Source organism: Aquarana catesbeiana, linkage group LG02, assembly GCF_042186555.1.
Source record: "Aquarana catesbeiana isolate 2022-GZ linkage group LG02, ASM4218655v1, whole genome shotgun sequence".
In the NCBI taxonomy this organism is placed as follows: domain Eukaryota; kingdom Metazoa; phylum Chordata; class Amphibia; order Anura; family Ranidae; genus Aquarana; species Aquarana catesbeiana.
In genome coordinates this window covers 321,339,619-321,366,205 of record NC_133325.1, presented here as the reverse complement: position 1 = coordinate 321,366,205, position 26,587 = coordinate 321,339,619, and the positions used below count along the sequence as shown (strand labels likewise).

At 44.5% G+C, this 26,587-nt stretch overlaps 1 protein-coding gene across 1 annotated transcript in view; it reads right to left on the bottom strand.

Annotated features, from left to right (window-relative positions):
• Positions 1-10,089, bottom strand: part of CREG2 (cellular repressor of E1A stimulated genes 2) — a 34,360-nt gene extending 24,271 nt beyond the window's left edge. Inside the window, exon 1 of the mRNA XM_073614775.1 lies at positions 9,565-10,089. Coding sequence (XP_073470876.1) covers positions 9,565-10,017 — 453 coding nt within the window. The 5' untranslated portion in view covers positions 10,018-10,089. The remainder of the gene's footprint in view (positions 1-9,564) is intronic.
• Between the last annotated feature and the right edge of the window lie 16,498 nt (positions 10,090-26,587).

Sequence of the window (26,587 nt, the reverse complement as noted above, 5' to 3'; positions counted from 1 at the left end):
ATGCAACTAAATGCTTCTCCTGGAATAGGAGAACATGCTGTGTACTGTACAAATCAGAGGGAGTTAAAAGAAACTGTATGAGGGGTATAGGAGGTATTGAGCTGGGTATGTTAGCTGCAGAGGAGTCATAGGGGTTGAAGATGTTAGTTTTAGAGCAGTGGTACGTAATTAAAGGTAAGGGGCCTTGGCTCACGTATTGCACTTGGGCCAGGTGTGTCAAGCTATGCCACTGTCAGCAAGTTATTTTGAATGACTAGATTTGTAAAAAGGTTTACATGGACAAAGGCTAAATCTTACCAACAAAGTAAAAAGCAAAGATACATTTCATTACATGCACATACCATACTTGCCAACTGTCCCAAATTTCTCGGGACATTCCTGGGATTTAGACCCTTTTCCCGATCTAATCGTTTCCCGGGAGATGTCACGAGAAATTAGTTTTTTTCCCGATTTTCACCGCTGGCCGCTAGAGGTCCGCGGCCGGCAGAGATGGTGTCTCCGCCAGCTGCCATTTTCAAGGAGACCGTAGGCTGGCTAGATGGCTACAATAGAGATTGAGCTGCGGCGCCGCCCACCCACCGGCCCGCTCTGCCCCGCTGCCAGTCTGTGTGACCTGTTATGGAATGGGGCAGGGGATGGGCGGTGCCGCAGCTCAATCTTTACTGTAACCATGCGGCTCTGCTCCACCAACTTTGGGGCCGTATAATCTAGATGTCACAGGGGTGGGCAGTCTGGATGTCAAAGGGGGGGGGGGCGGTCTGGATGTCACAGGGGGAGCTGGTCTGGATGTCACAGGGGGGGCTGTATAGTCTGGATGTCACAGGAGGGGGTCGTATAGTCTGGATGTCACGGGGGGACTGTATAGTCTGGATGTCACAGGGGGGGGCCATATAGTCTGGATGTCACGGGGGGGGCCATATAGTCTGGATGTCACAGGGGGGGCCGTATAGTCTGGATGTCACAGGGGGGGGCCGTATAGTCTGGATGTCACAGGGGGGGGCCGTATAGTCTGGATGTCACAGGGGGGGCCAGTCTGGATGTCACGGGGGGGGGCGTATAGTCTGGATGTCACGGGGGGGAGGGGCCGTATAGTCTGGATGTCACAGAGGGGCCAGTCTGGATGTCAAGGAGGGCCGTATAGTCTGGATGTCACAGGGGGGGCTGTATAGTCTGGATGTCACAGTGGGGGGGCCGTATAGTCTGGATGACACCGGGGGGGCGTATAGTCTGGATGTCACAGGGGGGCCGTATAGTCTGGATGTCACGGGGGGGAAGCCGTATAGTCTGGATGTCACGGGGGGGGGGCCATATAGTCTGGACGTCACAGGGGGGCCAGTCTGGATGTCACAGGGGGCGGGTCGTATAGTGTGGATGTCACGGAGGGAGGAGCCGTATAGTCTGGATATCACAGGTGGGGCCGTATAGTCTGGATGTCACGGGGGGGCTGTATAGTCTGGATGTCACAGTGGGGGGCCGTATAGTCTGGATGTCACAGGGGGGGCCATATAGTCTGGATGTCACAGGGGGGGCCAGTCTGGATGTCACAGGGGGGGGCCGTATAGTCTGGATGTCACGGGGGGAGGGGCCGTATAGTATGGATGTCACAGGGGGGCCAGTCTGGATGTCACAGGGGGGCCGTATAGTCTGGATATCATGGGGGGGCCGTATAGTCTGGATGTCACGGGGGGGGGAAGCCGTATAGTCTGGATGTCATGGGGGGGAAGCCGTATAGTCTGGATGTCACAGGGGGGGCCGTATAGTCTGGACGTCACAGGGGGGCCAGTCTGGATGTCACGGGGGGGGGGGCGTATAGTGTGGATGTCACGGAGGGAGGAGCCGTATAGTCTGGATATCACAGGGGGGGCCAGTCTGGATGTCACGGGAGGGCCGTATAGTCTGGATGTCACAGGGGGGCAACAGATGTAAGGAGGACTGATGGGGACACAGATGTAAAGAGGACTCTGCTGATGGGGACACAGATGTAAGGAGGACTGATGGGGACACAGATGTAAGGAGGACTCTGCTGATGGGGACACAGATGTGAGGAAGGCTCCGCTGGGGACACCTGATGACATCTGGTGGCAGGCAACGTGGCAGGTGACACGCTCAGGGCTCCCACTGATTCTGCATTATGGTGAGTTGAATGATTTCATTTTATATTACAATGTAATAATAGAAATAATGCGCTTCAATCGTCCTGACACCATAACAATCATGGTGCTGGGATGATTGAAGCGCTAACACAAGGTGTTTGGAGTATCTTTATCTGCTGATAGTTGAACTCTGGAATACACATTTCTATTGTAGTGTAGGATCTGGGGCTGCTATTCCTCCATCCCTGTCCCCCACTTTCCCCCTTTTCCTCTCCATCCCTCATTCATCTCAGACTCTAACCACACCCCATTTGAGCCACGCCCATTTAAGCCATGCCCACTTTCTTGTGTAAACCACGCCCATTTGTTGGCGCGGAGCACGCCGCATTTTTATTTCAACTATGTCATGCCCACAAATGCATGCCCCCACTTCCTAATTATAATGCGACTCTGCCTGAAGCCAAAAAAGTGTCCCTAAAACTATTTTTACAATGTTGGCAACTATGCACATACACATAAATACAGTTATGTGCTAAGAAATGTGTGGCCCAAAAGATTTGATATTACAGAAGGCAGTGCATGTACATTATTATGGCATAATAGTACCATAAAGAGATCTGGGATGTGACTTACAAATTTCAATGAGATCTAAACTCTTTCTACATATAAAAAACAAATACCTACCTTTACAGCATCATAAAAATCCTTTCTAGTATTGTCTTTCCAGTCATAGAAGTATCATACCTTCATGGATAACATAGTCACCTTCTATGGATTTCGTCTACCTTTTTCAATGTAGACAAAATCCATTCATTATGCCCTGGCAAGACGTCAACCCCTCCTGGGATTCATGATGGCTGTTCCTTTCTCCCCTACTTTAGTTCTAGTTCTTAGCTTTGTTGTGTATCTAGCAAGAGGTATAACTACTTTATATTCTCTGGGTTCCAGACATACCAGGGATCCGTGTCCCTCCCTTGTGACCCCAGTGAGTGTGCAGAATCTCCTCACACCAGTTGGTACCTGCTCGGGTGGTCGTTCCAAGCTCGCCCTCTCCATTACAAGGGTGATCGCTTTAGATACCCATCCATGCTTCCACAAGGGATAATACATTAACCAGTGATTCTGAGTTCTTTCCAGATTCACACGGAGCGTACCTTGTTGTTACCTATTGTAGTTCATTTTTCTATTTACAACTAGTACATCCTAAACATGGGTCACAGCTCTTGTTCTTTTTTCTATGTTCCTTATTTTCTTTTCTGCAAGTGTTGAATTGAATCACATGTAAACACTATGTAGATGCTTTACTTTCTTTATGTTGTTCATCTTTTGGAAAATGTAATGAAATATATTTGAAAAATAAACCAAATTTTTATATTCTCCCCATAAGTTTTCTAATTACAAGTCACTTCAGTGTACAGCACTCCCTGGTATCCCTTTAAAAGTATAGCATTCACCATAAATCAGCCATTTTCAACCAGGGTTCCTCCAGAGGTGCCAGGGGGGTACTTGGGCTGTGGCTAACTGACCTCCCATTTGATGGTGCCTGCATAGTTTTGAGGTCAACGCTACTTGGCAAAACAAGCTGTATGAACCCAATTATCTTATCTGTCTGCAGGGCTGCCATCAGCGGTGTACAGCCGCTACAACTGTATGGGGCCCCGGGCCACGAGGGGCCCGCCCGGGCCAGAAGAAGGCAGCACGAGTGAAGGGGATCCATGCTGTGCAGTATAGAAACAATCTCACAGTTTCTGCAGTTCCCGTGTCATTGATTTTAGACATCAAGCACTTTACTGCCACCTTTGGCTACTATGTGCATGTGCACCCCTCGTGTGACAGTAATCTGCCTGTGCTATGTTTCTCAGCAATATGTCAGCTTTGTAAAAATGAGCTGGGACCAGGTAGGAAGTTACAAGTAGGGGCTGTGAAGGAAAGGGAGGGGGCTGTTTGTATACAGGGAGGGGCCAGAGGCTTGTGTGTGTACAGATTTGTGTTAGTGTGGCTGCCATATATACAGGTGTGTATGTGTGTGTGTGTGTGGGGGGGGGTGGCTAACATATATACAGGTGTGTGTAGGTTAGGTGCTGACATATATACAGGTGTGTGTAGGTTAGGTGCTGACATATATACAGGTGTGTGGGGGGGGATGGCTAACATATATACAGGTGTGTGTAGGTTAGGTGCTGACATATATACAGGTGTGTGTAGGTTAGGTGCTGACATATATACAGGTGTGTGGGGGGGGATGGCTAACATATATACAGGTGTGTGTAGGTTAGGTGCTGACATATATACAGGTGTGTGTAGGTTAGGTGCTGACATATATACAGGTGTGTGGGGGGGGATGGCTGACATATATACAGGTGTGTGGGGGGGGCGCTGAGATATATACAGGTGTGTGTGGGAGGGGCGCTGACATATATACAGGTGTGTGTGGGGTGGTGCTGACATATATACAGGTTTGGGGGGGCTGACAAATATACAGGTGTGAGGGGGCTGACATATATATGGGATTGAGGGGGGGCTGAGTGCGTACAGGGGTGGTGGCCGGTGTGCGGATTCAGTAGGATGGCCCATAGGCAAGCCCTGGGGAATGTTGGTGGTCAGGCTAGGGGGGTCTAAAGCTGTGTAAGGGGCCCAAAAATTTCTGATGGCTGCCCTGTCTATCTGTCTGTAAGGGTAGCATTCTGACCACCATTGTAAGGGATGCATTTTCCCTACAGATCACCAATGTAAAGGGCATTTTCGCCCTAAAGACCCCTAATGAGCTAGTTTTACTAAGTGTTCTCTGAGACCTGAAAATTATTATTAGGGGTTCTTCTGGAGTAAAAATGTTGAGAAAGGTTGCCACAAAGTATCTCATCAAACGGTGTAGGGTAATTCCAGAGAAAACGCCTATAGTTTAACCTCAAGGTTTGTGCAACTATTTTGCGTAATAATGTTCCTTTATAAATGATTTGTACTATTGCACATATTTATGCCAAAACTTCTTGTCCTCTTTCCCTTCTGATTGCAAACACATTTAGTGTTTACTAGTAATGGTGCTGGTATGTGGTCTGCAAACAATTATGTAGGGAAAATAAATTAACTTTATATGAAATTATTTACTAATTACATACCTTAAAGTTTCCTCCTAATTACACCAATCTACCTAAAACATAACATAATAAAAGTATGTTACGAGGGAGACTGTGCTGTGCTAATGATCATGACAGACTGCATGATACATTTGACAGACCCCTGATATTTCACCAAAGCCCCCCAATGGGGCTCCTAAAAAAATTGTAAAAATAAATAATAAAGTAAAAAAATAATATTGTAAAAAAAAATAATGGTAAAAAAAAAAAAGAAATAAAAACAAAAAAACAAAATAAAAATAAACAAAAATAAAAACTACTGACCCCAGTGGCGGAACTACTAGAGTCACAAAGGTTTCACTTGCGACTGGGCCTGGCGTTCCACCACCGGGCTTGGAGGGAGGGGCCCTGGCCGGGGGTCAAGGGGGCCCTTCATGATTTCTTGCCCTGAAGGTTCTAGTTACGCCACTGCTCTTCAATTTCATTTCTGCCAGCATCGGTTGACCAAAGAGAGCTTTCCTACCCTGATTTGGGTCAATTGTCTATAGCAGGATTTCTCAACCAGGGTTCCTCCAGAGGTTGCTAGGGGTTCCTTGAGCAATGAGCAATTTCTGCCTCCCATGGACAACAATGATCTTTTTAACTATCTGTAAGGGGCAGGGGCGTGCAGTCAGGGGAAGCAGGTGAGGCAGGATGGAGCGTGTGTATACGCTCCATCGGACTTTTGCTGTCTGAATTCCCGCCAGCAAAAGATTGAGAGCAGGTTCTCAATTTTTCGGTCGGAAAACGTTCCTATCCGAAAATGCGATCGTCTGTACAAATTCCGACGAACAAAATTCCTACGCATGCTCGGAAGCACTGAACTTCATTTTCTCGGAGTGTCGTAGTGTTGTACGCCACCGCGTTCTTGACAGTCGAAAGTTCAGAGAACTTTTGTGTGACCGTGTGTATGCAAGGCAAGCTTGAGCGGAATTCCAAGTTTTTTCCAACGAAAAATCCGCTCGTGTGTACGCGGCATAAGATTTACCCACAATCCCATGTTTTTCTCACACAGTTAAGCGGGAGAAACTGATTCTGTTGAAAAGGTACTGTTACTGGTACTATTCAAACAAAATCATAAATTTATATGCTAAATATTATAACATAATAATTTATTATTTATCTATTTACTGAGAAATTACTGATTGGAAGTTATAACTTCAAACTTCAAACTTCAGTAATTTGTCCATTAAGCCACCTGCTTGAGTACAGACTTTGAAAATATAGTAAATTACCTTAAAAACAATATATAATAATTATTTGTATATTACTTACTTATGTAATTAACCCCTTGCCACCCAGGCCAATTCTGACACTTCTCTCCTACATATAAAAATCATAATTTTTTTGCTAGAAAATTACTCAGAACCCCCAAACATTTTATATATATATATATATATATATATATATATATATATATATATATATATATATATATATATATATATATATATATATTTTTTTTTTTTTTGTTTTTAACAGACACCCTAGGGAATAAAATGGTGGTTGTTGCAACTTTTTATGTCACACGGTATTTGCGCAGCAATTTTTTTAAAAGCTTTTTTTTGAGGGAAAAAAAAAAAAAAAACACTAAAGTTAGCCCGATTTTTTTGTATAATGTGAAAGATGATGTTACGCCGAGTAAATAGATACCTAACATGTCACGCTTTAAAATTAAGCACACCCATTTTCGAAAAACGATTATTCGGCCGTGAGCGCAAACGATAGTGCCATCATGTAATGACCGATAAATCGTTCAGTGTACATAAATGAATGCATTTTTTTTCCGTTTTTTTACATATACCTAGTGCAGACAGTTTGGACGGGAAACACATTAACCTTTCAATTTATCGTTGGTTCAGCAGAAAATTTCCAAACTTGTCCTTCGTTTTTTCGGCTCAAAAACGTCCCAATGATTACCGATTTTGTGCCCATTAACTGAGCGAAAAACGAACAAACCGTCTAAATGACCGAATTCCAGACGATTTTTCGTATAGTGTATGGCCAGCATAAGGATAATTTTTACTGTGTGGCAGGGCTGTATCAATCTCAAGACTGGATGGATAAACATGCAAACCCTTTAGAAGGTCTGTCAGTGTTGATAGGGGATTCAAGCGATTTTCTTTCCTGCAACCTGTGGTTGCAGGAAAGAAAATCGCTCCATCTATGGCTAGCTTTAGTTGTGACATTCACCTGGCAGTACTGTTTGGCAGGACTGTATCAATCTCAGGACTAGATGGATAAACATGCAAATCCTTTGGAAGGAACAACAGCTCCCTTATATGTATTTGATCTGTGTGTTTACCTGTTTGCCTGGAGTTCATGTTTAGGATATTAGCTTCTAAGGCTAGGTCCATACCTAGTGTTTCATGTATGTGTGTTCTTGTACACTTTTTTTTTTTGGTGCGTTTTTTACGCTACACGCATAGGGCAACCCATTCATTGCAATGGGCTGCGCAACGCACAACAAATGAGCTTTGCATGCTGTTTGACCACTCGATTTGACCCATTTGTGGCACATGAAAACGCATGTCCGCTTGCTACATTTGGAGCATCACTGACAATGAATGCTATTACAAGCACCCTTTTGTGCGTGTTCACTAAACGCTCAGGTATGTATGAAGCCTAATGGCCCGTACACAATATAGGAAAATCGGGCAAACATTTTCGTCTGAGGAACGATCGTACGATTTTCTGATAGTGTGTAAGCAACCTTCGACAGCCGATTCCGACCTTCCAAACAAAAATTTACGATTTGGTAATTTTTTTTGGTTGGTCGAATTTTGTAATCAACGTTGGTACTATCGGATCACAAAATGCACAAAGTTTCTGATTTTCGAAAGAAAATTTGTTCAGAATTCGACTCATGTATGGCCTGCATTAGTGAGGAAAGGACCCACTCATGCTGGCCATACGCTATACGAAAAATTGTCCGAACCCATTTTCGAAAAACGAACATTCGGCCGTAAGCGCAAACAATAGTGTCATCATGTAATGACCGAAAAATCGTTAAGCGGACATTAATTAATGCATTTTTTGTTTGTTGATTTACATATACCTAGTGCAAACAGTTCAGACGGGAAACACATTAACGACTTGCCGACCAGCTGCCGCAGTTTTACTGGGAGAAACGATGTTATGTTACGTTGCTTCGCCCTGTGGCCACTAGGGGCGCACTTGGTGTTCATACAAAGTATGGAAAGTGATCTGTCATCTCCCCTAGACAGTCCCATCCCCCCTTCAGGTAGAACACACACTAGACAACACATTTAACCCCTTGATCACTCCCCAGTGTTAACCCCTTCCCTGCCAGTGACATTTTTACAGTAATCAGTGCATTTTTATAGCACTGATCGCTGCATAACTGCCAATGGTCCCAAAAATGTGTCAAAAGTGTTCGCCATAATGTCGCAGTCCCGATAAAAATCGCAGATCGCCGCCATTACTAGTAAGAAAAAAAAAATAATAATAAAAATGCTATAAATCTTTCCCCTATTTTGTAGCTGCTATAACTTTTGCGCAAACCAATCAATATACGCTTATTGCGATTTTTTATTTTTTTTTATTTTACCAAAAATATGTAGAAGAATACATATCAGCCTAAACTGAGAAAAACATTTGATATTTTTTTTTTTTTTAAAAAGGGAATATTTATTATAGCAAAAAGTACAAAATATTGTGTTTTTTTCAAAATTGTCGCTCTTTTTTTGTTTATAGCGCAAAAAATAAAAACCACAGAGGTGATCAAATACCACCAAAAGAAAGCTCTATTCGTGGGGGAAAAAAAAGGACGTCAATTTGGTTTGGGTGCAGCGTCGCATGACCGCACATTTGTCAGTTAAAGCGACGCAGTGCCGAATCGCAAAAAATGGCCCGGTCATTCAGCAGCCAAATCTTCTGGGGCTGAAGCGGTTAACCTTTCAATTTATCGTTCGTTTGGCAGAAAATTTCCAAACTTGACGTTCGTTTTTTCGGCTCAAAAACGTCCCAGTGATTATCGATTTTGTGCCCGTTAACTGGCCGAAAAACTGACTGAAATGGCCGCATTTCAGACGATTTTTCGTATAGTGTATGGCCAGCATCAAAGTAACATAGTGAAATGAAAGATGTGATCATCTAGACGGGAGTTTATCAATACTGGAGCAGGCAGAATCTAGAGCAGCTGCGCACAATAACCAATCAGCTTGTAGCTTCAGCTTGTTTAGGTAAGCTTTGATAATAAAAGCTAGAAGCTGATTGGTTGCCATGATGCAGTTTTGATAAATCCCCTGTATACATGATGTTATGCGATGATAATGTGATGAGTGGGACAGGAGATGTTCTTAGAGTACAGGACATGACCCATGGAAGGCACTCACCATCTCCTGGGATGAAATGCTAGCTAGGACCCCCCACTTGCTCTTGTGGACCAGTGTTCGGGTATAGGTGGCCAGCTTGGTGTGGAAGGGATCTGTAGGAGAAGGAGGGTTCTCAGTAGTGCTCTCCCTTTTATAGGAGAACATCCTGGAAGGTGAGGAGATCTGCTGAGTGATGTCAGGCCCTGGCCTGGACTTCATCTTCTCCCTCTCCTCTTTGTAGGCAGATGCTGGGTAGCTCTGCTTCCACATGCTGATTGTATCCTCCAGCAGAGAAGGGAGAGCATCTTCTGTGGAGGAGCTGTCCAGTTCTTCCTCTACTTCATTGGTGACTGACCAGGAGACTGAATTCACAATCACATAGGCTCCACCATAGGACAACAGGCTGCAGCCCAGGAGACACAACAAGCACGATGCACGGGCAATGCTTTTGTAGTTGAAGCTGCACGCAGACATTTTCAGGCTCTTCTATGATGCTGGAATCCACATTCGTCAGCCTTAGTTTGGGAGGTGTGCCTCTGCTAAGCGGCGACTGACACCTAGTGGACAAACTGCACATAACACTGCTGTACACAGCACACAGGCCACTTGAAGACCAGGCCTTTTCTGGCTCTTTCTGTTTACATGTAACAATCAGTATTTTGTTTGCTAGAACATATCTTAGAAGAACCCCCCCACCCCAAAAAACATTATACATTTTATTAAAGCAGAGGGTCTCCAAACTTTCTAAACAAAGGGCCAGTTTACTGACACTCAGACTTTAGGGGGGCCGAACTGTGACCGTGGGAGTAGAAAAGGTCCTGGCATCAGTGGGAGTAAATAATGTCCTATGTTTGGTATTAGGGGAATCATTAGTTCCCCATCTTTGGTGTCGGTGGGAGGAATAGTGTCCCATCATTGATGTCAGTGGAAGGAATAGTGCTCCATAATTGGTATCAGTAGAAGGAATAGTGCCCCATCATTGGTGTCAGTGGGAGGAATAGTGCCCTATCATTGGTGTCAGTGGGAGGAATAGTGCCCTATCATTGGTGTCAGTGGGAGGAATAGTGCCCCATCATTGGTGTCAGTGGGAGGAATAGTACCCCATCATTGGTGTCAGTGGAAGGAATAGTGCCCCATCATTGGTGTCAGTGGGAGGAATAGTACCCCATCATTGGTGTCAGTGGAAGGAATAGTGCCCCATCATTGGTGTCAGTGGAAGGAATAGTGCCCTGCCGTTGGTGTCAGTAGGAGGAATAGTGCCCCATCATTGGTATCAGTAGGAGGAATAGTGTCCCATTGGTGTCAGTGGGAGGAATAGTGGAATGATGATTGGTATCAGTAGAAGGAATAGTGCCCCGTCATTGGTGTCAGTGGAAGGAATAGTGCCCTGCCATTGGTGTCAGTAGGAGGAATAGCCCCCCATCATTGGTATCAGCAGGAGGAATAGTGCCCCATTGTTGGCGTCAGTGGGAGGAATAGTGCTCCATCATTGGTATCAGTAGAAGGAATAGTGCCCCTTCATTGGTGTCAGCGGAAGGAATAGTGATCACAAAAAACTTGCCACCACCCTCATTTATAGCTGGCTATCGCAGTAAGCGTCATTGGAAGGCTACAAACAGATACTAAAAAAACCTGGGGAATGCCCAGGAAAAAATCCAAGGCTACTTACCACCAGCTCACAGACAACCAATTAACCTGTCTAACAGTATGCGTTAAAAACAGGGGTTTAGTCCGCACGCATTTGCAAATGCATGCGTAAGCCACAGAGCATCGTCACGGCACCCTGATATCTGTGGTTCTAACACTAAAATATGAGTGTCCCCACAGTGGAGGCACATGCATTCTAATGGATAAATGCAGGCAGGTAGACTGAAGGGCAGCCCACCCCTTCTTAAATGTACAGGAGCACACCAAACACCCAGTAGGCAGCACTATGGCTGCAAAGGTGCTGGTGCGTTGCTGGACCAATACACACACCAACGTGATCACTAAAAACTTACCACATAGTTACATAGTTAGTGTAGCACTAACCCCTGAAGGAACTGCTGATTTATATCGGGCTGTTACCATCACCTCTTTACCCGTAGTTTCACCAATTCCAGAACTTAGAGTCCATGTTGAGCTTTGTATCTGACAATGTAGGCACCAGTCACTTTAGTACTTGTCCAATGCTTTAATAGGAAATAACTGGAAATAGTAGCAGGAAAGAGGTAGAAGAGGATTTGCAGGAAAGTTCAAATACCTTTTGGTTGAATCTCTGAGGAATTTAAATCTCGGGGCGAATGTACCTTCAGTCCCAGATTAAATCTTTGCTCACCCGGATAGGTCTCTCTTACTGACCTAGCAGCCGGAGCGTAGCACGAACAAAAAGTCTTTGCCACAGACTTGAGAAGAACAATATAATTGTACGATCCTCTGCCACAAGACGTAGTAGTTTTAGATGAACAGCAACACAGTACCAGAACCTTTAAGCCGACCCGGCAGTACTTGTGCGGTAGATTAGATTAAGATGCGTCCTCCAATCGAGTCACCAGGCCCCTCTTAAGACCAGCTTCCCGCATGGTCCCTTCCAAGATGGGTCCTCCCCTGGGTCTTCTCAATTGTCCGGCTTCTTCCTGTAGGACAGACAGGACAGGACCATCTCTGTAGTAGTAGGCCCCAGACAGGCCTCTGGGTCCACCTGCATGGCTGCAGCACCGCAGCCCTCCAGCTGGAGGGCCATGAGGTAGAACCGACCGTCACATACCTTTAGGCCAGGAGGGCCAGCAGGTGAAAGAGAAAGAAAAATGGCGCTTGTCCCTTAAGTACTGTCTCCCAGATCGTATAGCAGTGGACCACCTCTGCTGAGTTACCTCTGGGAAAGAAGAGCACTCAATATACTTCAGCTTGTTGCTTTCCAACACTGACCTATGGTGACAACAAGACCTACAGGCGACAGTGTGGAACTGCACGCAACACAGCCAATGCTGGAACACAGGCTAATTTAGCTATAGATTAAATTTGAACTATGTACAGAACAAATGACCCACTAAATTTACATATAAGCACTTGATTAAAAATCTACCAGCGCTACATTAGTAAGGTTGAATAAAGACACCAGTCCATCCAGTTCAACCTGAGTGAGTGTGCGTGTCTACAATTATCCCTATCCCTGTACATTGCATCTCATTAAGATGCTTATCTATTATATTATTATATGTTTAAGGTACCCATATAGCGCCATCAATTTACACATACATTGCACACTCACATTGGTCCCTACCCTCAAGGAGCCCACAATCCAAGGTCCCCAACCCACATTCATACACTAGGGCCAATTTTTTGGACAGAAGCCAATTAACCCACCAGCATGTCTTCAGAGTGTGGAAGGAAACCGGAGTACCCGTAGGAAACCCACGCAGGCACAGGGAGAACATGCAAATTCCAGGCACATGGTGTTGTGGTTGGGGTTTGAACCAGCGACCTTATTGCTGCTAGGTGAATGTGCTAACCACTACACCACTGTGCTGCCCCATAAAGAAGTTGAGGGTAAAGGTGATGGACTGGCCAAGCATGTCTCCAGACCTAAACCCTATTAAACATCTGTGGGGCATCCTCAAATGGAAGGTAATTAGAAGAAGGAGAATCTGGACAGCCGCACTCCAATAAAAACACCTTTATTGTATAAAATAACCCACGCAGGCACAGGGAGAACATGCAAACTCCAGGCAGGTAGTGTTGTGGTTGAGGATTCAAACCAGCAACCCTTTTTAGTGCTAGGTGAGAGTGCTAACCACTATACCACTGTGCTGCCCAAACACCACTGTGCCGCCACCACCTCCATTTATAGCTGGCTATCGCAGTAAGCGCCATTGGAAGGCTACAAACAGATACCAAAAAAGCCTGGGGAATGCCCAGGAAAAAATCCAAGTCTACTTACCACCAGCTCACAGACAACCAATTAACCTGTCTAACAGTATGCGTTAAAAACAGGGGTTTAGTCCGCACGCATTTGCAAACGCATGCGTAAGCCACAGAGCCTCGTCACGGCCCCCTGATACTGTTAGACAGGTTAATTGGTTGTCTGCGAGCTGGTGGTAAGTAGGCTTGGATTTTTTCCTGGGCATTCCCCAGGCTTTTTTGGTATCGGAAGGAATAGTGCCCTGCGGTTGGTGTCAGTGGAAGGAATAGTGCTCCATCATTGGTATCAGTAGAAGTAATAGTGCCCCATTTTTTGGTGTGAGTGGAAGGAATAGTGCCCCATCATTGGTCTCTGATGGAGGAAAAGTGCTCCAATGTTGGTGTCAGTGCACAAATTATTGCTCCATCGTTGGTGTCAGTGGGAGAAATAGTGCCCCAGGGGCCAGATAAAGGCAAGCAAAGGGCCACATTCGGCCCCCGGGCTGCAGTTCGGAGACCGGTGTCCTAGAAAAAAGTTGTGAGTTTTGCAATAATTCATATCGTACAGTATTAAACAGCAGTTTTTCAAATGCAATTTTTTGGGAAAAAGTACACTTTTTTGAATTGTAGTGCAAAAAAACAAAAAAACGCAATACATAACCCAATTTTTTGATAAAATTTAAAAGATGATGTTACACCGATTAAATAGATACCAAACACGTCACGCTTTAAAGTTGCGCACACCTGTGCAATTGCGACAAACAACGTAAATTTTACTATCCATAGGTGATGTTTTAAAAGCCTAAAAGCCTTTACAGGTTACCACTTTAAGTCTGGTGCTAGAATCATTGCCTATGATCTGATGTTCGCAGTGATACCTCACATGTGCAGGATGATCACTGTGTGTGTGTGTGCAGGACTGATGCATGCATTCGGTTTTGTGCGCAAGCACAGGGTGGGCCGGGGGCACTTTTTAAAAAATTACTTATTTTTATTTTTTACACTGTCGCTTTACTTTTTATTTTTTTTAAATCCTTGTGACAGCAATAGGCATGTGACAGGTACTCTTTATGGAGAGATCTGGGGTCTATAAAACCCCAAATCCCTCCTCTGCATTTAAAAGCATTTGAACACACCAAGATCAGTGAGATCAAATGCTTTTGATTATTTAAAAATGGCACTGTTTACATCTGGGTAACTCGGAAGCGATGTCACATCATCACTTCCAGGCTACTATATCATAGAGCCCAGCAAACACAAACAAATGGCCCCTGTCCCCACCTATAATTGGCCTTCACAGCAAGGAGTATATGGAAGGGCAAATGCATAAAAGACAAAAAACAGAACATTCCATAGCTCAACTCACCAACCAGTCTGCCAATCAACCAAATAAACCTGTCCAACAGTCTGCATTAAAAACAGGGGTTTAGTTAGCACGCATTTGCAAACGCATGCATATCAAAAAGCCCAGCAAAGCCAAATGGATCTTTGCTGGGCTCTGTGATCAGCTGGTGGAAGCACTGGCTGCTCAATCGGGACTCCCGGTGGGACGGGACATGAGCAAGCCACGGAAGACGCTGGGAGGGAGGAGCATCCCCCCACTGCTTGATCAAAGCTATCCAGTGCTAGTTAGCCGCTAGGATTGCTTTTAAAAGAGAGCCGAATGCCAGCTCTAAAAAAGGGTACTGGGCAGCTGCAGGCATCATCCCAGTATAACCCTTGGGTACAGGTACGTCGCTGGTCAGCAAGTAGCTGTGGGATTATAAAAAGAAACCTTTATACTCACCTGCCCCTGCACTGTATGTTGATGAGACATATCTCAGTGAGTGTGGGGACAAAGACACTGACGCATTCTAAAAATTCTTAGAATCATCCAGGAAACCTCCTCCTTAGACTTCCTGATTTGGCCATGGGACAAGAAGTGAAGGGAAACCCCCTTAGACTTCCTGATTTGGCTATGGGACAAAAAATGAAGGGAAACCCCCTTAGACTTCCTGATTTGGCCATGGGACAAGAAATGAAGGGAAATCTCCCCCTATGGGATGGCAAAAATGAAACTGACAGAAGATATAACCCTTCCCTACTCTATCTGATATAAAGTTTTGCCTTTGTCTTGTTCTACTTTATGCTACTTTATGTATTTAATCAAAGCGATATTATGTAGAGAGGTTTTAAAGTCTACACCTAAATTTATTAAGGCAATGAATAACATCCCTTGTGATAGCATGGGCAGTGACATGTTCTCTTTACTGAGACCCAGATCTCTCTTCTGCCTAAAGTGGAAATAAACCCTCCTATCATTTTCAGCCAAGGAAGCTGCCATCTTGGCCTCTGTTTGATCTTTAACTTCCATGGTGCTGCACATGTGATCAGTTATGACACCAGCCATTTGATGGTTTAAAAGTTTGGTTAACAGCACAGTGTGACAGTTACATTCCCAGTATATGCTGGGAATGTAACTGTTTTTTGTTAACTGTTAAATCGATGGGTTTAGTTCCGCTTTTAATGCATCTGATCAAACCGAGATTGGTTTGATCAGATGCTTTCACAAGCCAATAATGGCTTGTTTATATGCTGGAGAAATCAGAAGTGAAAAAATACTCGTCGCTTCAGGTTTCTTAGACCATAGAGATGATCAGGGACATTACAGTCCTTAGTCATCTCGACTCCCCAATAGGAAGGAGACCCAGAAAGGCGGTGGAAGGAGGCTGGAGGTGGGGGGACCCCATCCCACTGCATAAAAAAAAATCCAGTGGCTGTTTATAATTTATTTATTTTTATAATTAATATATATAAAAGTTCACCGCCAGCTTAAAAAAAAAACGATAGCCGGGTGATGACTGCAGCTACAGGCATCATCCCAGTATCACCACTCAAAGTTCAGGACGTCTTATGACATCCTACGGGCAGGACGAGTGTGGGTGGTGCAGGGTGGGCGCATCCTTGCCAACTCCTCCAAGGTGTAAGCCCACGGGGTTCCTGGGCTACGCCAGGCAGTGTGGGCAGGGTCACTCGCTCTGCACACGGGGGTACTTTTTTTACACAGCGCACACTTATCAATGCCTGGGACCAGCCAGAGACTGTGGTAATGTAAAAAAAAAAAATACATTATAGCAGTTCCCTTTCTTGGAGATGAGCTTTCATTGTGTACAGCAATAAAGTTCCTCTGAAAAACGACTTGTTCAATGTCACTACATACTGTAACCTGATGAATGTTGCATTAGGAGGGATCTGCTGAGCCTGCGCCCCCTCTACAAGTCCTCTGTTACCTCACTCCCAGTTGCAGAACAGGGTCCCGGTGTGCACGTGGGGGCGTTTATCTTTCCAGTATGTGCTTGTTTACAGCTTAAATTATATGAAATCCTTGCTATTCAGATGTTCTTTTAGTGATAAGCTCCACATAGTTCGAGATTACCTGGTCCAATAGAGCATCATATCTAGTTGGGGCTTCTACAAACCGTACAATAAATATTATTGTAATAGGTTTAAAAATTCAGGCCCTTTTACTGTTTTAGCAGTGACATTATTCCAGTCAAATCAGGGTGGATAAAAATTGATGATTAAAAAAAAAAAAAAAAAGATTTATTTTATTTAAATTAGATTTTTTTTAAACAAATTTATTTTAACAAAATGATTTTGGAGTAAAAGTCCAAATATAGTTTTCTATATAAGATACATTAATAATTTAGTTTATTCAGCATGAAATGGAGCTTAGTTATATAGCAAGAAGCTGTATATTCTGCAATATTTACATTTTTGGTAAACTCATTCAATGAATCCAAGCTCTGCAAGCTGAGATAACACGCACTGTAATGATATTAAAGTTTCTAACTACCAGCAAGAATGAGTCCTTACATTTAAAGAGCACCCGTCATTTCAGCTCCATCATGGCAGTGCCTGTTAGCGGGCATCTACCCACCTGCTGCCGCCACATCCCTCACCTTGTTGTGTCACTGCCGCATCACCAGCCGTCCCATTAAAGTGAATAGGACTGTCGGTGAGTCAACATCAGGTCAGAGGAGGAGCCGCTGTGGGACAGAGATGACAGTTGCTCTTTAAAAATTATGATTTAAATCAGGTTGATTTAAATCAAGCATTTGTACTAGTGATTTAAATTGTGATTTAAATTGTGATTCAAATCGACATGATTTAAATCAAATCCACCCTGAGTTAAATTCAGGATAATTTAAATCTCCCATTATTACCACTGTCTCAGCCCTTGCAACTCTTTTTATCTGTGCAAGGAGCTGAGTCTCCACCTTCTCATTAACACTGGGTGGCCTATAAAAAACTGTAATCTTTAACTTTGAAGTATGCAGCTCCATGCATAATGCCTCAGCAACATCCCACTCTACATTAAAAAGCTCCTCTTTCGCACTCACTTTGAGATTTCTCACATAGAGATATACACCTCCACTTATTTGTTTTTCCCTGTTTCCCCAAAAGAAAGCATAGCCAGGAATATTAATAGCCCGATTGTTTAAAGAATGAAACTACAATTCAGCAGTAGCAATTAAATCATAATTTTCTTCATGAATCAAAATTTTCAGCTTTCCTATTTTGCTTTGCAGACTTTTGGCATTGGTGAACAAATTCCATTGTTACATTTGAAGCTTGTGTTTTGCAAAACTTTTTTGCTGTACAAATAGTATTATAATTGCCAATGGTTGTTTACACATCCCAGTCTTTGGTCTTTCAACAAATATAAACAGCGGGTTATACATGCACAAAAGCATCTAATCAACTAATTAATGTAAAAGTTATAGGAACAATATTTTGGCCTAGCTGAGTAAACATAAAAGGAATAAAGCCCCTTTCACACTGTCAGTTTCCAGGTGGACCCGATCGGACCCACCAGTCTCCATTATGAAGGCACCTGCCAACATCCGCCAACATGGCTGGTCCATATCAGCTCGGCCTATGCGAGCGGACACATACAATGCCCGCTCTCCTTTATGGGCGGTCAGATGTAAATGGTCTGTCTGTCCGTTTACACCCTTCTGCCATCCGTCTGGTGGATCAGATTGGATGGCAGTCAGAAGTAAACGCACAGGTGGACTATCCGTGACCACCCATAGAGGACCAGGACCAGGCTTTGTATGTGTCTGCTCTGCATAAGCCGAGCAGATACGGACCAGCCATCCTTCTGCTCAGCGGAGATCAGCAGAAAGATTCCCCAGTAAACAGGCAGATGCCAACGGAGCCCGCCCTGTGTGGAAGGGGCCTTAGAATACAAGCGTTTTTCTAGATCAGGGGTCTACAAATCTTTTCAGTCATATATATGTAGCGGTACCCCCGTAGGTCCACCTGTCACCCTGCCCAACCTGGCATTCACTTCCCATCCACCTTAGAGACAATGAACAGTCCGTATATTTGTTTCGTATTTTTATTGAGGGGTTTTGAACTTGGTTAGGGTAAAGGAAATTATGTGATGCCCAGAATCAACAATGGAATCAATAGGATGATCTGTTGGAACCTCTATTTACACTTGTAGAGCTCCAGTCTCCTCCAGCACAATGCTTATTTGTAGACTGATTCTCTCTCCTGTACAATACTTGGTTCCAGGCACGGCTAGCACATGATAGGCCCAACTCTGACTCTGTCAGGCCCTAACAACTGCCATTTGCAGGGAGGGGCCACGGGCCCCTTTAGTGTAGCAACAAATGGTGTAAAAAAAAAGTCCTTTAGTGCTAGCTGTCTTTCAGTGGACTACTGCTCCCAGTCAGTCCTCTTCGGGCCCTGTCAGCCCACCTGAATACAGCCGCCCGACTTCAATGCCCATGACATCACAGTTTCTCCTGCTGGCTCTACATCCATCTCAGAATGCACACTCCCAGTCCGCTCCGGCATGCCTCCCCAGTTTTTCCCAACTGTGTCGGTCACTCACCAGCCCTCCTGGCTGCTCTTCGTTGGATCCCTCCTGGAGACCTGCCCGGCAACACTAGCTCCCGTTGTCTTTCTCGGTTCCACTCTGTGCCTCCTGTCCAGATCCTCCTTTGTTACTCAGAAAGGCTCCGCCTTTCACCCAAACCCCTTAGGCCCAAGGTCACCCCCCCCAGACTGGGGAGTGGCTCAAAGGCCCCGACAACCTAGTGCTCCATCTCCAGCTTCTTCCACCAGACAATTCCCCCCCATCTGGGCTGACCCTGGGTATATCAAGGAGGCCTGCCTCCTGCCAATCCTAGTTGGGGATCGGCCAGGGCTCCCTGAGACACCTTCAGACAGCTCCACCTCTCTTCCCCTCCTCCCTTCTAGAATCCTCTAGAAGCCAGAGGGAGGTAACCAAAAGATGATATCTGTGAGTCACCAGCCTATACCTAGCCACTCCCAGCCCACACAGATGCACTCAAAAAAATCCTACTTCTAGCACCTACCTAAAGCAGAGGGTGCTATATATATATAAATATATATATATATATATATATATATATATATATATATATATATATAACAAATATCCAAGGGCTCAAAAATGTCCTCATTATAGTCCATCATTACATCAGGATCTCCATCATCAGAGTTCCCCATTACATCAGTAGCAGAGACCATAGGCAGCCTCTGTTGACTTTATCTTCAATCATTGCACATTGAGAATATGCCACTGCCCCAAGTAGGGAGGCCAGATAAAATCTTGTAGTGGTCTGGATGTAGTCTGCGGGCCATAGTTTGGAGACCCCTGCTCTAGATGCCTGGCCTAATTCTGTTCATGAGGTGTAGCTCAATCTCTTTTGAGAGCTGAAATCTTAAGTCTTTTTCTAGTTAAGCTGCCTATTACTAGTGTATGACCATTACTTACCAAACCTATGAAGCATAGGCATATGCCAGATGGGCTGCTTCATACAGCGTGCCAAGAACAACTCCCTGTGTACCCAGCTATTTAGATTCGCTTCTCAGTTCACAACTCCTAGTGCAGGATGGATTTGGTTTGGTACAAGCTAAGATTCCAAAAAGAAATAAGATTCAGTCACCACTTTGGTATATATGAGCAATCTCTTGTTATTTCCTGTGAAAACTGATGTATAGCAGAAGTTCACTATAACATTTTCCCAAGACCCCAGCTGAAGGTTGTGCTTGTTTTTTCTTTTCTTTAAGACTTCTTCTTTACTTTATGTGGCTGTATGATTTCCTGATAGGAATGCTGTATGTGAATTGTGCTAGTGGAGGACCATTCCTACAGGGAATGCTAATATTACTGTTATTTCCCAATTATATGAGGGAAGAACCCCCCCCCTTAAGAATAGCATAACATTACATGGGAAACAATCCATCTATGAACTAATCATGAGCCCTTCTGTGAGAAATCATTCTGAACATAATATTTTTCTTTCACTGTAGTAACCTTTCAAAAGGAAATTGAAATTATGTTTTATTACTGTTTATATTTGCTCTAGTATTACTTTATTTTTCCCTTGCTATTACTCATTTCCCTATTTGACCATGCAAATTTAACACTATATATGTATATGTTTATGTATGCTTCTTCTGTTTTAAATTCGTAATTGTGTACTTTACCGAATTAAAGGACTGCAGCATGTAGCATCATTGAGAGTGAGGTCAAGTGTGCAGTTTTTTTTATATCTTAACCTCCAAAAAAAAAAGAAACTAGAACACCAGCCCAGGAAAGGGTTGGACAGGGATTGATATCCCCCCCTTACACACATTTTCAGAATACTGTGACAGTGCTAAGTAATGACACTGTATGAAGATAGGCAAAATACACACAGGATTTGCCCTAATGTAGAGTATTGTTTCTGAGTTGAGAAGACTGGCTTGTCAATGTTCTCTGAGTTTTATTATCCCGGATCAGGGTATGGAGTTTGGAGACTTTGAAGTGATTTGGGTGGGAAGAAGTCTCCAATTCTGTGTCCAAATCTTATTGGAACCCTGCAGGCTGTGTAAGGGTGCAGGTGTGCACACATTGTAAGCAAGGAGCTTGCCATAGCTTAGGGCCCTTTTACAAGGGAGCTCTGTGCTCCAGCCAGGGGACAGTTGTGCTGCCATTAAGAGACGTGATATCCTCAAAAGACTGCACCCCATATTGGAGAGATCCCTTACCCACAGGATAAGGAAACTTGGGACAGCTGAACAAGACTGGGAGAGCTGGGGCAACTAAGTCCACAGGACGGAGGGAGTCTGTAAAGGCCCGTACACTCAATACGAAAATCGGAAGTAAAATTTCGTCCGACTAATGATCTGCCGATTTTCGGACTGTTAGTACAGTGCTTTCGACAGCCGATTCTGGTTTTTCATCCGACAAAAGCTGGATGTGCAGACTATAAATTTTTTGTCGTACGTGAACTCAACGTTCAATTTTCGGAATTCGTTTTCGTACGAAAAAAATCGTAAGAGCAAGACTACTCATGCTCAGAAACGAAAGAATACATACAGAACTAGTCAACACATTACGTCACTTCTGAAGTTGTAGTCTGTTGTACGAGAATTTTCGTATGGTGAGTAAGCTCTTCACTTTCGTCATGAGACTAGTATGCAGCAAAAAACAGACGTCCGATAATCTGATCATGTGTACATGGCTTTAGTCTCGGGAAAGGCCAGGAAATGCCAGGAAATCTCCTACTGAGAGACCAGAAGTGGGGCTGTGCAGCGAGAGGCTGCAATCTACAAAGCTGAAGAGCCACATGAGTTCATAGAGCCAGGTCTGAGGGACCAGTGTCAAGAGCAGTGGTGCTGCTGAAGAGTAAGTCAGAGGGCTTAGCATTTTCGTTACCTGAGTTTGCTTATAACGCTTTGTGAAGCTGAAACCTCTGCGTGGGAAATACTGACATGAGAGAATCAGTGGAGGCTGGTGTTTTTTTTTGGGGGGGGCAGCAAACAACCACCACCTCCCCCCGGACGGCCGCTGACTGTCAGTCAGTCCGGCACTTACCCCATCTAGGTGGCGGGCATCGGGCAGCTGGCAGTGACTTCTGCGTCCTCTTCTCAATCGCGGCGGCTTCCAACGTGCGTCTCCTCCCCTTCTCATGGGCCTCCAATAAGATTGCCTGTCCTTTCAGCCAGTTGGGTGACGGGTCTCAAGATCTGCTTCCTGATTGGCCAGGAGGAGGTGTTGCAAATAGCGAATATTCATTTGCTATTGTTACACACCTGGGTAGGCTCGTTCTCATTTTCTGCGCCCCGAGCCCACCCTATTTTGAAGCCTATTAGAGCCTCTGGCTCTAATTAGGTGCTTCAAAAAAACACCACCCTTTTGGAATTCATTAATCCGGCATCCTGCATAGGGGCCGGATGCATAGGTGGGGGGGGGGGGGGGGCGTTCATTGAGGGAACCATGAATGTCAACATGTACTGTGATATACTGAAGCAGAGCATGATCCCCTCCCTTTGGAGACTGGGCCGCAGGCCATTATTCCAACATGATAACGACACCAAACACTCCTCCAAGATGACCACTGCCTTACTAAAGAAGCTCAGGGTAAAGGTGATGGACTGGCCAAGCATGTCTCCAGACCTAAACCCTATTGAGCATCTGTGGGGCATCCTCAAACGCAAGGTGGACGAGCACAAGGTCTCTAACATCTACCAACTCTGTGATGTCATCTTGGAGGAGTGAAAGAGGACCCCAGTGGCAACCTGTGAAGCTCTGGTGAACTCCATGTCCAAGAGGGTTAAGGCAGTGCTTGAAAGTAATGGTGGCCACACAAAATATTGACACTTTGGGCCCAATTTGGACATTTTCACTTAGGAGTGTACTCACTTTTGTTGCCAGTGGTTTAGATATTAATGGCTGTGTGTTATTTTGAAGGGACAGCAAACATACACTGTTATACAAGCTGTACACTCACTACTTTGCATTGTAGCAAAGTGTAATTTCTTCAGTGTTGTCACAGAAAAAAATATAATAAAATATTTGCAAAAATGTGAGGGGTGTACTCACTTTTGTGAGATACTGTATGTCTAACCTGCAGTGGAAAGAGAAGAGTGACAACCGAATAATGTTGGGTACTTAAGTAATCAGCTATCCAGTGTCGTGGTGACATGGAACAGGTGACAGGTAATGGAAGGTCCAGTTAGTGGGGTGGTTTATGAGCTTAGCCCCCTTCTTAGCGATCAGTGCCCCACATACCCATATTGCAGCACCGCCTTAACCCACTTGGGCATGGAGTTCACCAGAGCTTCACAGGTTGCCACTGGATTACTCTTCCATGCCTCCACTATGACATCACGGAGCTGGTGGATGTTAGAGACCTTACGCTCCTCCACTTTCCGTTTGAGGGAGAAAGGGATGACCGCTCCAGGTGGGTGTGTAGAGAATGGCACTCTCCTGCAGGTGCTGGCTAAGCATATAGCAATTAGAAGGAGGATCTGGACAGCCGCACTCCAATAAAAACGCCTTTATTGTATAAAATAACAAAAGTTCAAACCACAGCAGGGCACAGGATAGATTAGCTGATGCGTTTCACACTCTCAACAGTGCTTAGTCATAGGTCAGCTATGGCTAAGTACTGTTGAGAGTGTGAAACGCGTCAGAAAATCTATCCTGTACCCTGCTGTGGTTTGAACTTTTGTTATTTTATACAATAAAGGTGTTTTTATTGGAGTGCGGCTGTCCAGATTCTCCTTCTTCTAATTACCTTCCATTTGAGGATGCCCCACAGATGCTTAATAGGGTTTAGGTCTGGAGACATGCTTGGCCAGTCCATCACCTTTACCCTCAACTTCTTTATGGGGCAGCACAATGGTGTAGTGGTTAGCACTTTCACCTAGCAGCAATAGGGTCGCTGGTTCAAACCCCGATCACGACACCATCTGCCTGAAGTTTGCATGTTCTCCCTGTGCCTGCATGGGTTTCCTCCGGGTACTCTGGTTTCCTCCCACACTCCAAAAGACATGCTGGTAGGTTAATTAGATCCTGGCAAGAAAAAAAAATTGACCAAGTATAAGGGTGGTGTATGTGTATGTGTTTGTAAGCGCATCAGGACCCCATGGAGTAAAGGACCGCGCTATACTGCAGATAGACACCAGTGGCAAAAAGCACCCTGAGGCGATTCAGTTTGCATAGGTAGCACTATACAAGTCACTCACTCTTTAGCAAGACAGTGGTCATCTTGGAGGTGTGTTTGGGGTCGTCATCATGTTGGAATACTACCCTGCTGCCCTATCTCCAAAGGGAGAGGATCATGCTCTGCTTCAGTATGTCACAGTACATGTTGACATTCGTGGTTCCCTCAATGAACTGTAGCTTCCCAGTGCCAGCAGCACTCATGCAGCCCCAGACCATGACACTCCCATCACCATGCTTGACTGTAGGCAAGACACACTTGTCTTTGTACTCCTCACCTGGTTTCCGCCACACACGCTTGGCACCAGCTGAACCAATTAAGTTTATCTTGGTCTCATCAGACCACAGGACATGATTCCAGTAATCCTTGTCTTAAGCAAACTGCGGGATTTCTTGTGCATCATCTTTAGAAGAGGCTTCCTTCTGGGACAACAGCCATGCAGACCAATTTGATGCAGTGTGCGGCGTATGGTCTGAGCACTGACAGGCTAACCCCCCACCTCTTCAACCTCTGCAGCAGTGCTGGCAGCACTCATACGTCTATTTCCCAAAGACACCCTCTGGATATGACACTGAGAACGTGCACTCAACTTCTTTGGTATGCCATGCCTATTTAAACACTAGGGTGACGCGATAGCCCCGCCCTCGCTGACGAAGTTCCGTAAGATGTAATGCGTATGAGGGGAGGAGCTATCTTGCGGACATCACCCGCTGCCATTTCACGATCCTTGTTGTATTTTATCTACTACTTTACTGGTTCATCGGTAGTTGTTTGCAGCGCTGCCTTGTGCTATGATTCACAGCGTTTTGTAAACAAATTTTATTAAATGACTTCCATAAGGGAGAGCACTTAGATTGTGTCCTTTCTTCTTATACCCAATTTGGTTTGATCTGGTTCCACTGGAGTGCTGGCGATCCATCTCTATCCCATTGTGGATACAAGCGTGTCTGACCTTCTGTTAATTCAGGGGTCTATCATATCTGGTAATGGCATCAATTTACTGGTGGAGTGCCTGTCACTCAGAATCTCAGTGGATTGGAATTTATCTTCTCACCAGGTGTCTTCATCCTTTATCCTGGGACTTGACGTTCCTTTGTACTTTTTATATTGACATACCCTCAATTATCATTGTGCTGCACTTATTTTTCATATGTATTTGAGGTGATGTGATTAGCCTGAAGTGTACAGCTTGCAAAACTTTTGTATTAATTATTTGTTTGCGCGTATTGTCCTTTAATTTTACAATGTAAAGTAGTGAGTGTACAGCTTGTATAACAGTGTAAATTTGCTGTCCCCTCAATAGAGATGGATCGCCAGCACTCCAGTGGAACCAGATCAAACCAAATTGGGTATAAGAAGAAAGGACACAATCTAAGTGCTCTCCGTTATGAAAGTCATTTAATAAAATTTGTTTACAAAACACTGTGAATCATAGCACAAGGCAGCGCTGCAAACAACTACCGATGAACCAGTAAAGTAGTAGATAAAATACAACAAGGATCGTGAAATGGCAGCGGGTGATGTCCGCAAGATAGCTCCTCCCCTCATACGCATTACATCTTACGGAACTTCGTCAGCGAGGGCGGGGCTATCGCGTCACCCAAGTGTTTAAATAGGCAGATGGTCTCCATGGATCGCGGAAACAGGAAATCCATGTCCTCCTTTGCGATCTCTCATTCCTATGGGGACACTGGCTAGCTGAATAAGACATATACAAACATTTATATGATAGCTATCAAGAGTTAAGAGGGGCATGTAAGAACCTCAACCTCCTCTCAGAAAGCCAATAATATTAATCATTAATCAACTAAATGCATAAATTGGACGTTAGATACCCATGGCCATCCCTTTACACTAAAAACATGAATATAACAAAACTTTTAAAACGTCCTAAAACGCACCTTAAAATAATGTTTATTTATCCGATATAAAACAATTCAAATCAAATTCAACCTTTAACCCTTCCTGAACCAAAACTTTTGTCTCATGGATCCAGAAGGATTCTCACTGACTTAAATGGCGTAAAAAAAAATTCCTCTTCTCCAGTGTTTGAGTACCTTCTCTAACCCCCAAAATCTAAGGCATTTGGGATCCCTGTTATGAAAAATCCTAAAATGTTTTGAAACGCTATGTGTTCTCAAACCTTT